This window comes from Castor canadensis, chromosome 12 (assembly GCF_047511655.1).
Source record: "Castor canadensis chromosome 12, mCasCan1.hap1v2, whole genome shotgun sequence".
NCBI lineage: Eukaryota > Metazoa > Chordata > Mammalia > Rodentia > Castoridae > Castor > Castor canadensis.
In genome coordinates, this window is record NC_133397.1 from 24,367,848 (window position 1) to 24,380,349 (window position 12,502).

Consider the following 12,502-nt stretch of genomic DNA (forward strand, 5'->3'; position numbering starts at 1 on the left):
ATTGGGGAGAAAGAGAATTACAAATTCAGATAAAAATAAAATGAAAAGCTTTCCACATTTTTTTTGCAGGGAGTAGGGTGCACGCAGTACTGGGTCTTAACTCAGGGCCTTATTACTCCTTGAGGCACTACACCAGCCATTGTTTGTGATGGGTTTTTCGAGATAGGGTCTCACAAACTATTTGCCCTGTCTGGCTTTGAACTGCGATCCTCCTGATTTCTGCCTCCTGAGAAGCTAGGATTACAGGTGTGAGGTGGCTTCTGGCTTTTCCACATTATCTGAAAGTACCCATTTATAACATAGAATCAAAGCCAAGTATGGTGGCCCATACCTGTAATCCCAGGACTCAGGAGTCTCGGGCAGGAGGATTGCAGGTTTGAGGCCAGCTTGGGCTTCATATGAAGTTCTCGGTCAGCCCGGGCTACATTGCAAGACTCTGTCTCAGAACAAAAACATGGAAACATTTACATTTTAAGAAGGGAGAAGCTCTAGCTTTGATGTGCTGCTTTTATAAATCATTCTTTTTCAGTGACTGAAGCAGCTTCAGTAGTTTGTTTTTATATCCTTCACATGCACACACTATGCAGTCATCCCTTGTTGTCCCTGGGGCATTGGTTTTAGGGTTGTCCACCAATTCCAAAATCCAAGGATACTCAAGTCCTTAATATAAAATAATATCTTTACATATAACCTATGCACATCCTCCTGTACATTTTAAATCACCTTTAAATTGCTTATAATGCCTAGTACAATGTATATACTGTATAAATAGGTGTTATGCTATATTACTTAGAGAATAATGACCAAAAGTCCATATGTGTTTAGTGTAAGCACATGTTCCTCCCTGAATATTTTCAGTCCACAGTGGGTTGAATTCTTGAATGCAAAACCCACTGATTCGTTGGGCTAACTTTTATTTCTCTTTTTCAGTGTAGTGAGACTTCATCATTGCTTTTCCTCTTTGTTGTATTAAACCATATACATCACAATTTGTATAAAAGTTGATGCCTTATTTACATTTTAAGGATGCTAACCAGGTCTTATTCTTTTAACATTTGTCACAGTGGAGTTGGAATAATAAATTCCTTTTACTGAGGCACTATAATGCTCTGATTAGTTTTAAGAAAATACTTTATAAATCTTTTCTATGCATTTTTCTTGTAAAATTATGATGTTTCTATATATAATGTAGGTGAAAGCTCTATCTCCACTAGAATGAGTATAATTTTAAAAAGACAGAAACAAATGTTTACAAGGATTTTTAGTAATTCAAAGCTTCATACATTGGTGATGGGAAAGTAAACTGGTACACTTGCTTTGAAAAACAGTTGAGCAGTTCATCAAAAGGTTAAACATATAACTCAGCAGTTTCACTGCTAGATATATATACCTAAAAGAAATGAAAACATAGGTCCACACAAAGTCTTGTACAGCATTGTTTATAATAGCTAAAAGATGGAAATAACCTCAAAGCCCATCAGAAGAATGGGTAAACAAAATGTGTCCTAGCCATACAATGGGATATAATTTAGCAATAAAAAAGCATGAAGGAACTGATACATGCTATAATCTGGGGACACTTTGAAAACAATGGAATAAGCCATTCACACAAGAGAACACATTAATATGATGCCAGTTATATGAAATGTCCAGTATAGGCAAGTCTATAGAGACATAAAGTAGATTAGCGATTGCTTATAGTTGGGAGATAAGAGAGCAGGAATGTAGAATGACTGCTAATAGAAACAGAGTTTCTTTCAGAGATGGCAAAAATGTTAAGTTAGACTGTGGTAGTAGTATATAAATATGTATACTAAAAACTTGTACATTTTCAGTGGGTAAACTTTATGGTATGGGAAATAAAGCTGTTTTTAATATTGAGATCCATTTATACATGGTAACTAAAGTCTGAAGAGCTTGTGACTTGAAGATTAATTAGCCAGCTAATAAGTAAGTATCAGAATTATGAGAAGCCAGGACTTCTGACTCTAAAACTGATGTTATTTTCCTCAACACAGAGATGTACCTATTGGAGAAAAAAATTAAATTTAAGCATTGATAGGGTTAGTGTACTGAAGCTTTTGTTCTTAAAATATTAATGGGATATTCAGTAATAAATATTCAGGTATTTGCACCTTTTGTGTGTGTGTATACACATGTGGTTAGAAATTGAACATAGGTCCTTGTGCATACTAAACACTATTACCTCCAAACCTTGCACGTTCTTTAAGTGTGAGAAATGTTTGTGGAACTTTGTTGTTTTTCTGCATATTTATTGAACATTTACAACTTATGCCATTTATTGAAAGAATAATATTATTTGTTAATAACTTACTTTAAGATATTGAAACCATCTGAAAAGAAAGCTAAGTACCAGTATGGTGGACTGAATTCTGGACGTCCTGTCACTCCACCTCGAACAGCTAATCCACCGAAGAAAAGGTGAAGAAAGGAATTCTATAAAGAAACCATCAGATTTGTAAGGACATACTTCATAATATATAAGTGTGCACTGTAAAACCATCCAGCCATTTGACACCCTTTATGATGTCACACCTTTAACTTAAGGAGACGGGTAAAGGATCTTAAATTTTTTTCTAATAGAAAGATGTGCTACACTGTATTGTAATAAGCATACTGTTATAATATTCAACAAAGTTCAATCCAAATTCAAAATAGTCCATTAAAGTTACATCTTCACGTATCACAATTTTTAAAGTTGAAAAGCATCCCAGTTAAACTAGATGTGTGATAGTTAAACCAGATGAAAGCATGATGATCCATCTTGTGTAATGTGGTTTTAGTGTTGCTTGGTTGTTTAATTATTTTGGGCTTGTTTTGTTTTGTTTTGTTTGTTTTTGCTAGAATAATGACGACTATTTTTAAGTTTTTTTCCCTAAACATTTTAAAAAGTGAAATATGGGAAGAGTTTTAAAGACATTTACCAACTATTATTTTCCTTTGCTTATCTATTTACATACCTATTTGATCTTACTAAGAAAACTTATGCCTCATTACAGTAAAAAGGAATTTTAGAAATTGATAGTTTTTTTAAATATACTAACTGTCCAATCCAGTGATTTTAACCAAACAGTTTGACTGGGCAAACTTTACAGCTGATAGTGAATATTTTGCTTTTTACAAAAATTGCCACTAATTTGGATTTGTGCACTCTCATTTTTAACTTATTGATGCTCTATCGTGCAGTAGCATTTCATTTAACTTTTAAGATAACGCTCAGATAGTATTGCCCAGCTAGTTGGTAATGTGATTATGTGGTACCTTGGCTTTAGGTTTTAATTCGCACGAAACACCTTTTGGCATGCTTAACTTTCTGGTAACACCCTCACACCCTCACCTGCATTGGTTTTGTTTTTTGGGGTTTCTGTTGTTGTTTGTTTGTTTTTAGATCCACAGAACATGAGAATCTTTTGACAAGCCTTGGAAAGCTGACACTATCTCCTTTTTCCACCCACTATACAAAGGATTATTTAAATGAATGCTAGTCAGTGGGACATTTTGTCAACTATGGGTTTTGGGTGCTTCACTGTCTTAATATTGCCACATGAATGTTGTATATGATTGTAAGGCTGTGTCACTAAAGATTTTTATTCTGATTTTTCATAGTCAAAGGTCATGATATTGTATAGATATGCTTTGTAGTGAACCATAGTAGCAATAATTTCTGTACATGATCAAGAGTTTATTGCAGCATTTCTTTTCCTGTTCTCTTTTTTTCTCTTAAGGGTTAGCATTAACAAATGGCAAGGAGTAGGAAAGTCAACAAAGATTTTAGAAGGAGACTTTACAGGACACAGATTGTGATTCTTTGGATGTGACACTGTTGGATGTGATTCTAAAATCTTTTATTGAGCATTGTCAAATTTGTAAGCTTCATAGGGATGGACATAATATTTATAATGCCCTTCTATATGTGCTACCATAGGTGTGAACTTCTTGACCTTAATATTGTCTTTGAAAATGTTAAACTGAGAATTCTGTTAACATTATGGATTGGCGCATTGTATTACTGCAAGAAATACTTGATTTTCAGCACAGTGCAAAAGTTCTTTAAAATGCATATGTCTTTTTTTCTTATTCCATTTTGTTTTAAAGCACATTTTAAATGTAGTTTTCTCATTTAGTAAAAGTTGTCTAATTGATATGAAGCCTGACTGATTATTTTATTCTTTCTTTTTTTTTTTTTTTCTTTTTTGCAATGCGACGTTTAAACACACATTTTGGCATATATTGTTTTTTTCTGAAGGTGTTCACAAACTGCATATATATTAGATTAGGTCATGTGCTTTTAAGTAGCTTAATTTTAGTAACTTTATTAGAACATAAATTTTAACAATTTCTATTTGAATTTTAGACTTTTGTTTTGTTTTTAATTTGGGGATATGTTTTGTCATTACTGGGTTTTCAAAGTTGGGGCCACACACTTGCTAAGCCAACACTCTCACTTGAGCCATGCCTCCAGCCCTTTTTGCTTTACTTTATTAGATAGCATCTCAAGCTTTTGCTCAAATTGGCCTTGGACAGTGATCTTATGCCTCCTAGGTAGCTGGGGTTATAGATGTACACCACCACACCCAGCTTATTTGTTGATATGGGGCCTCACTAACTTTTTATCTATTAGCCTGGGCTGACCTCAAACTGTGGTCCTCCTAATCTCCACCCCTGAACAGCTGGGATTACAAGCATGAGCCACCACATCTGGCCTAGATATATTCTTTTAGTAGTCATATTAAAGTAGGTCTAGAAAATAATTCTTAGGCAGGGAAAGGGAAATCTTACTGATCTCAATATTAGTTGATCCACATTAACCTGAATCCTATGAACTGAGTTTTTGTAAAAATTCATCCAAATTGAGACTATGAAAAAGTCACTAAGCAACTTAATATTGGTGATTAAATTTAAAGGATGGAAATTTACCATATTGAAAGTAATTCAAGCACTCTCAGAAACATTTTAACAATGTGTTCATTACATATATTTATTTGGCATCATTGCTACTTGAAATAAATAAAACCTTATTTCTTAGAAAACTATCCTGCAATTCCAGTGTCACTTATCTTACACTGTTTTTACCTCTTGACTTCTTCAGTTTAACAATTTAACTCAATTTTTTTTTAAAGCTGTTAGCTGTGTCCTGAAAGCCACAGGTTTTCCTGTTTTTGCATTACTTGTGTCTTCTGCTTCTCTTCTGTGTTTTATCTGTTTGCTTGGCTTTCTTGCAGAAGTCCTTTCAAGCCACTTGTCCTTTTTGCAGGAATAATTGATTTACACCACCATGGCATAATCTGTAAATCATTGGCCTGTTTTTGTACTGGGACTGGGGTTCGAACTCAGGGCTTCACACTTGCAAAGCAAGTGCTCTACCTCTTGAGCCACACCTCCAGTCCTAACTCACATGTTACCGTGTTTAAAGTCATTGAACGTGGAGACACATGTTAAAATGTGGTGGATCACATGGATCGAAAGCAAAGTTACTATGGCCAGTTTTTGCTTTTTTATTTATTTATTTTTTTTGGTCTACTGTTTCAAGTGGTATTCTTACCACTTGAGCCAAGTCCCCAGCCCTTGCATTTGAAACTTTTTAACATTCTTTGTTTTAATTTTACCAAAGAACAAATTTTGCAAAGTGTTGAGTCCTCAGCTACTCAGAGCCTAGCCAACTACACAGCATCTACCTTACAATGATTGTAAAGAACACTTAAAAGTTCCTGACGTTTTTTGTTTGTTTTTTAATTGAAAAATCCCAGCAACAAGTGAGACCCTGGGTTCAGTCATTCTCCAGTACCACACCAAAAAAAAAAAGAAGAAAAAGCCAACAAGAATTTTAAAGCTTAACATAGACATGGGAGTCATGCTTTGTGGCCATCCTTTGAACATCAACTTTGTGTCCTTATGACTGGAATGCCAAAAACATGAAGAAAGCCTAATGTGTCACCCAGGTAACTTGATACTTATAAATTCCATACTGAGACCAAACAGATCCATCCATGGTCATAACAGAGAATAGTGTCAGTGGCCAAGGTTTTGATTGCCCAAAATTGAAAGACTTTGATCAAGGGAGAATTGTTAAACTTGGCCTAGGGCTTCCTCTGTACACGGTGAGCTCTATAACATAACTTAATTTGTAAAGAAAATGCAACCTAACTTGGGAGTTTATTCAGATGGTCACTGAGTTACAATGATTTGATTTACAGAGGTACAAAACAAAATGCATACAGTAGATGCTATACTACATGTTTGTTTTTTTTGTTGTTTACAAGCTTCAAGCTTGTAAAGCAGGCATACTTTTACAGCTTGAACCACACCTCTAGTCCATTTTGCTTGGTTATTTTGGAGATGGGGGTCTCACAAACTGTTTGCCCAGGCTGGCCTCAAATCATGATCCTTCCTATCTCAGCCTCCCAAGTAGCTAGGGTTACAGGTGTGAGCCACCAGCACCAGGCTCATATTTTGAATTTAGATCTTTTTCTGGACTAGTGATGTGTGTTTAGTACACTCACAATGTTGGGCAAAGACAGCGAGCCACAGCTCCCACTGAGCCACACAAGCACATAGGTAAATGACTGGTAATTCTACCATATACTGATTGCTAGGCTCTGATGCTCAACAGGTTAGATGTATTAAATGCATTTCCAATTTGTGATGGATATATCAGGACATAGTCCAGCAGAAGTCAAGGAACATGTGAGCTTATAAACAGTAGCAAAGCCTCAGCCAATCACAGCAGCTGAGCTGAGATTCTCAGGCTCAGTCACAGGCTGAGAACATGTCCATAGCCATCAGGTTGTTTATGTCCTTTCCTTTTTCTCTGTAAATATTGTCTACCTGTGTTCGTGGGTGGAGCTCCTTTACTGCCCAATTCATGAGTTCTTTTTTTGCTTAACTAAACTCATCTAAATTAAGAAAAATAGATTTATTTGAAGTATGAATGTGTTCAGGGGAAACATATCTTTCAAAAATACTTATCCAAGGCAAAGCCAGAAACATCTTGTGATGTGTCTTTTGAGAATTTAAAAGTGTGGTTTACCACAGGCTTTGTTCTTACACTGACTGTAGAGAAAGAGGAGGCAAAAATAGATGTACCCCATATACATAGCCCACCTCCTGTGACTGGTTTGTATTGGGAATTGGGAGGCGGATGGGGGGAAAAAAGAAGGAATTTAAAAGTGGTTGGATATGGTGGTACATGCCTGTACTCCCAGCTACTTGGGAGGTGGAGATGGGGAAGATCTCAGAGGTCAGCCCGGGCATAAAGTTGGTGAGACCCCATCTCAATAAGCCCAATGTGGTAGAATGCATCTGTGACCCCAGCTATGCAGGAGACTGTAGGTAAGAAGATTGCTGTCTGACACGAACCCTGGGCAAAAACACAAGATCCTATCTGAAAAATAACAAAAGAGGGCTGGGAGCGTGCTCAAGTGGTAGAACACCTGCCTAACAAGTGCAAGGCCCTGAGTTCAAAAGCCCAGTATCACCCAAAACATTTTTCTTAAGTGATTCTCTTGAGCCAAGAAACTGAAATAAGTCTCAGTTTATAAGTCGAGGTAAATTCCCTTGTCTCCATAGCACCCATAACTTTGAAACAAAAGAACAGTTTTTCTTTTTTACCTCTTTATGTTAAAAATATGTTTAGAGAGAAAAAATGGTAAGGCTGAATTTGTTATTCACCTAGCCCTCCACCTCTCTTTCCTTATGAGTCATCCCTGAATCAAAGCTGCACCTAAGAAGAAACTCCTAGTCAGAAGTAGATTGGCCTGTTCTGTTCATAGATCTTAGTGTTTTGTAATTTCTAACTAGAGTTAAAAGGTGGTGAGAATTTTCAAGTAACAGCATACTTTGAAAAATGAACAGAAAATAGACAGTAAGCTGGTTCCTTGTAAGTATGCTCCTAGAGTTTTATTCCTTGTAAGTATGCTCCTAGAGTTTTATTGCCTTTTTTTTATTCTTTGTAATGTGTCTTTAACAAAAATGCAACTTACTGTAGCAGTTTTAATCTGCTAAAATTGGGTTTTACCTATCCAATTTTATGTTTGAATTCCAGAGTTTCTAAGTAAATCCCTTAATTAGGAGATTTTAAAGGTCAAAGCTTTCCAGGCATGGTGGCACACACCTATCTATAATCTTAGTACTTGGGAGTCTGAGACAGAGAGTAGTGAGTCTGAGGCCAGCCCTGCACTACATAGATGCTATCTTTAAAAAGAGAGAAAAAATTCAAAGCCTATTTCCTTCAAATTGATACCTCCTATGATTGGATGATTTAGATTATAAGCTTCTTGTTGTAGTTTACCTACTTTCTTATTCAAGTTGTGCCAGTGTTTTATTAAACCTTAGTTTTGCAAAAAATGGCCATAAATCTTTGATACTTTCATTTGGGGGTCTTTGCCAGCTAATGTGGGAATAAAATCTTAAATGTGACAGAGTTGTTTTAAGTGTCTGTAAGTGTGGGAGATTTCAAGTGAATGTAGGCATGAGGGTAGAAAGAATGTGTGTGTGTGGGTGGGTGTGAGGGAGGGGAAAGGAAGAGAAGAAGGGATGTAAAGAGAGAACCAACTGCTTTAGGTTCCTAAATTCAGCATTCCTTTCAAGTACTACATGAAAAAGATGAACCTAAGATCTATTTCTGGAGGCTTTCAATCAAGCCTGGCCTGGAATCACCAAGGAAAATGTGTGTTGATTTTCACAGCTGCCTCATCTGAGTCATTCAGTTGATATACAGGCCAGGATTATTTCCCCAAAAGCAGTGGCATCACAGCTCAACATCTGGAACTAACACAGATTATACAAATTTATTGGAGCACTTGATAATGGATAAAGTTGCAAAGACAGAAATACAGTGTAACAGGGAAAAAAGAGTCCATAGGTGTCCCTTATGTAACAAGTTTAATTTGCACTAGCTTTGCAATGTCTTAAACCTAGTATATTTCCTCACAGAAACAGAAAAATCAATCCTAAAATTCATATGAAAACATAAAAGACCCTGATAAGCAAAAGTAATCCTAAGCAAAAAGAGCAACATTGGAGGGTATTGCAGTGCTGGACTTCAAACTTTTGCCATAGTAACAAAAACAGCCTGATGTTGGCACAGAAATAGACATGAAGACCGATGGAACAGAATAGAAGACCTAGAGATAAACCCACACATGCACAGCTATCTGATTTTTGGCAAAGGAGCCAAACATACATTGCAGAAGACAGCCTCTTTAACAAATGGTGCTGGGAAAACTGGTTATCTGCATGCAAGAAAACAAACAAACTGAAACTAGAGCTGTCACCGTATAAAAAAAGTCAAAAAGGAGCAAAGATCTGAGACTTTGAAATGACTAAAGGGAAAACATTTGAAGATACAGGTGTAGGCAATTATTTCCTGGCCTACAGTTGCCAGGAAATAAGAGCAAGAAATGACAAATGGGATAGCATCAAATTGAAAAGCTGCACATCAAAGAAAAAAATTACCAGAATCAAGAGATGGCTAAAAAGTAGAAAACCTTTGCCAGTTACTCAATGAATAAAAAGTTAATATCCACATTCCACAGAGAGCTCAACAACAACAAAAAACCTACCAAAAGAGCAATTAATGGGAAATGAACAGTTTTCAGAAAACATACAAATGGTTAATACATGAAGAAATGTTCAATTTTCTTAACCATAAAGGAAATGCAGATTAAAACTACACTTAGATTCTATCTCGCCCCACTCAGAATGGCAATCATCAAGAAAACAAATGTCAGAGAAGATGGGGGGCAGCGGGGAAGGAACCTCATACACCGTTTCTGGGAATATAAACTAGTACAACCACTACGGAAATCATTATGGAGATTAATCAAAAAAACTAGATTTACCTTTTGACACTGCTATACAGCTCTTGGGGTGTTATCCAAAACTGTAAATCAACGTACAAGAGAAATACCTGAAGAAATATCTTTTTTCAAAGTGACCAAGCTGTGGAATCAGCCTAGGTTCCCAACAAGCAATTAATGGATAAAGAAAATGATAAATGGGGTGATATTCACCATAGAAAAGAATGAAATTACATTTGCAGGAAAATGTATGAAACTGAAGATCATGTTGAGTGAGATATGCCAAGGTCAAAAAGCCAAATACCGTGTTTTTGCTTGTATGTGGAATCTCAACTTAATAATAATGGGGCATGAGTGTAAAAGGGGAATTGTTGGGGGTGGGGACCACTGGGGAGGGGTCAAGAAGAAAGGAAAGGGTATTGGGGGATGAAAAGAATCAAAATATGTTACACATATATGTATGTGAAGATTGCATAATAAAACCCACCAAAACTGTTTGAAAAGGGTTATGAGTTAGGGAATGTAATAGAGGGGGTGAACTTGTTCAAAGTACACTGTACGCACCTATGGAATTATCTTGTACTCTCAGTGTATGCTAATTAAAAAAAAAAACGAGGTCTAGATAAGTCTCAGGACCAGAATGCAAGCTCACTGGCAGATTTTTTTTTTGTCTCATTCACTGATTTATCTCCTAGAGTGATGCCTGGCACATAGTAGGCATACAAGTGTTTGAATGAATTATAAGTGAAAGTGACTACTTACATTACTGTTGACACCTTGGCCTTATAAACTCGCCACAAATAATATGGTTCTAGTTTTCATTCTTGTGTAAATTATTTTGTCTTCCAACAAAAGTGCTAAGAGTATTCTCAAAGTTGATTTGAGTCTATACTGCCAAAATAAATGTTTCATCGTCAAAAACTGTGGTCCTTTTATTGGCAATTATAAGAAGTCAAATTGTTCAGTTTTTTGAAGGAACATTTCTGCATCTAGTACCTGACAAGCACATTCAGGAAGCTGCCTGTTCAAAATCAAACATTTCAGGACTACTAGTGATTACTTTCTGGCTTCCACTTCTGTAGTCGACATTCTGTTTTACTGAAGTGAGCCACTAATGTATTTTTAGGAAATTGGCGTACTTTGATGCTTTTATCTCAAAATTCACCTAACCCTGGAGCATTTTAAATCAATCAAAAGTAGAGAGGCTCTTACCTCAAGTGACAAATAAGGACTGTGTCATACAGGCGAAGAAAATGTGGAGAAAAACCAACAATATTTTCAGTAAGGAACAAAAGTGGTACAGTGGAGAAAACTAGACAGAAATTTACAGCTCTTGCAGTGATTGTTCCTGATTCTCTGAGTTTATATCTCTTCTGTTTAAAAGAGCAATCATCCACATTTGAATTCTTGGTCCCAATTCAAAATTCCACAAAAGTAATTTGGCCTAGCTTGAATCACGAGACCTTTGTGACTCTAAGTGAGAAAGGGAGTTGATTTTGCATGAACATAGCTTCTGTCCTTGGCACCTGAGGATTGGATAGGACATAGAGAAGTGATAAAGATAATCTAGTCACAAAAAGGCTGGAAATAAAGCTGGCGCCAGTGGCTCACACCTGTAATCTAGCTACTCAAAAGGCAGAGATCAGAAGGATCGCGGTTTGAAGGCAGCCCCAGGCAAAAAGTCTTCAAGACCCTATCTCGAAAAAACACTTCACAGAAAAGGATTGGTGGAGTGGTTCAAGGTGAAGGCCCTGAGTTCAAGTCCCAGTACCAAAAAAAAAAATGTGAAAAGTTGGCAATGAAAACTTTTTTGATTAGTATTTTTTAGAAACCTACATGGAAAATGAGTTTAGCATCCACAACTTTATAAAGTTAGGTGTGTGCATACCTTACAGCTCATTGTTTTCATTTTTTAAGCATTTATGGAAAAACTACATGTTTGCATCTTAGGGCATATACAAGCAAAAATAGTATGGGAACTATGTGACTTAGGGACACTGACCAATCAGATACTAATAACATGTGCGAGCTAGAAACACTCAGTATGGCCTTCCAGAGGCATTGCAGCTGATGACCAGGTCTGTATGCATGAATGACACAGAAGCAAAAATGTGACCAAATGCCATTGATGAGCACTGATGGAACAGAATATAACAAAATGACTCAATGTCCTGTGTTAGCATGGCTAAATTTATTCTTCCCAATACTTCCCAAAGTATTAACTTCACAAAACTTGTGTTTTAGTATATTTAGAATAAATCTAAAGAAAAGCAAGGGAATGGGAAAAGCTGTCACCTGTTGGGGACCATAATAGAAGTGGGAAGAGCATACAGAATGTCATCAATATTGTTCTGTTTCTTGGATGTCAGGTGCACATGTCTTGGGTGGGTGGGTGGTGACTTAAGTGAGTTTTTATTACATTTCAGCCTATATTATGTTACATATTTTGTACATATAAAATACTTTTAAGAAGCACATATACAGCTTCATTTGTGTAAAGTATATGTACACAAAAAGGTTAAAAAGCTGGTTAATGATTACATAAGGAGCAAAAAGTGGTACAGAACCATGAATTTGTTAAGCATTCAATGATTGGTTGATTCATTTTAGCTGATAGAAAAAAGATGGACACCAAATAGAAAATTTAAATGATGGTGTTGAAAAGAGCACATTATATACAAGGT

The 12,502-nt window shown here is 36.2% G+C and overlaps 1 protein-coding gene and 1 pseudogene across 2 annotated transcripts in view; both read left to right on the forward strand.

Annotated features, from left to right (window-relative positions):
- Window positions 1-4,163, forward strand: part of Ppp1cb (protein phosphatase 1 catalytic subunit beta) — a 37,172-nt gene extending 33,009 nt beyond the window's left edge. For both annotated transcript variants that reach the window (XM_020154579.2, XM_074049415.1), the window contains exon 9: window positions 2,342-4,163. In XM_020154579.2, the coding sequence (XP_020010168.1) occupies window positions 2,342-2,446 (105 nt within the window). In that variant the 3' untranslated portion in view covers window positions 2,447-4,163. The remainder of the gene's footprint in view (window positions 1-2,341) is intronic.
- A 2,874-nt stretch (window positions 4,164-7,037) lies between these two features.
- On the forward strand, window positions 7,038-7,161 carry LOC141415307 (small nucleolar RNA SNORA51; annotated as a pseudogene).
- Window positions 7,162-12,502: the final 5,341 nt, after the last annotated feature.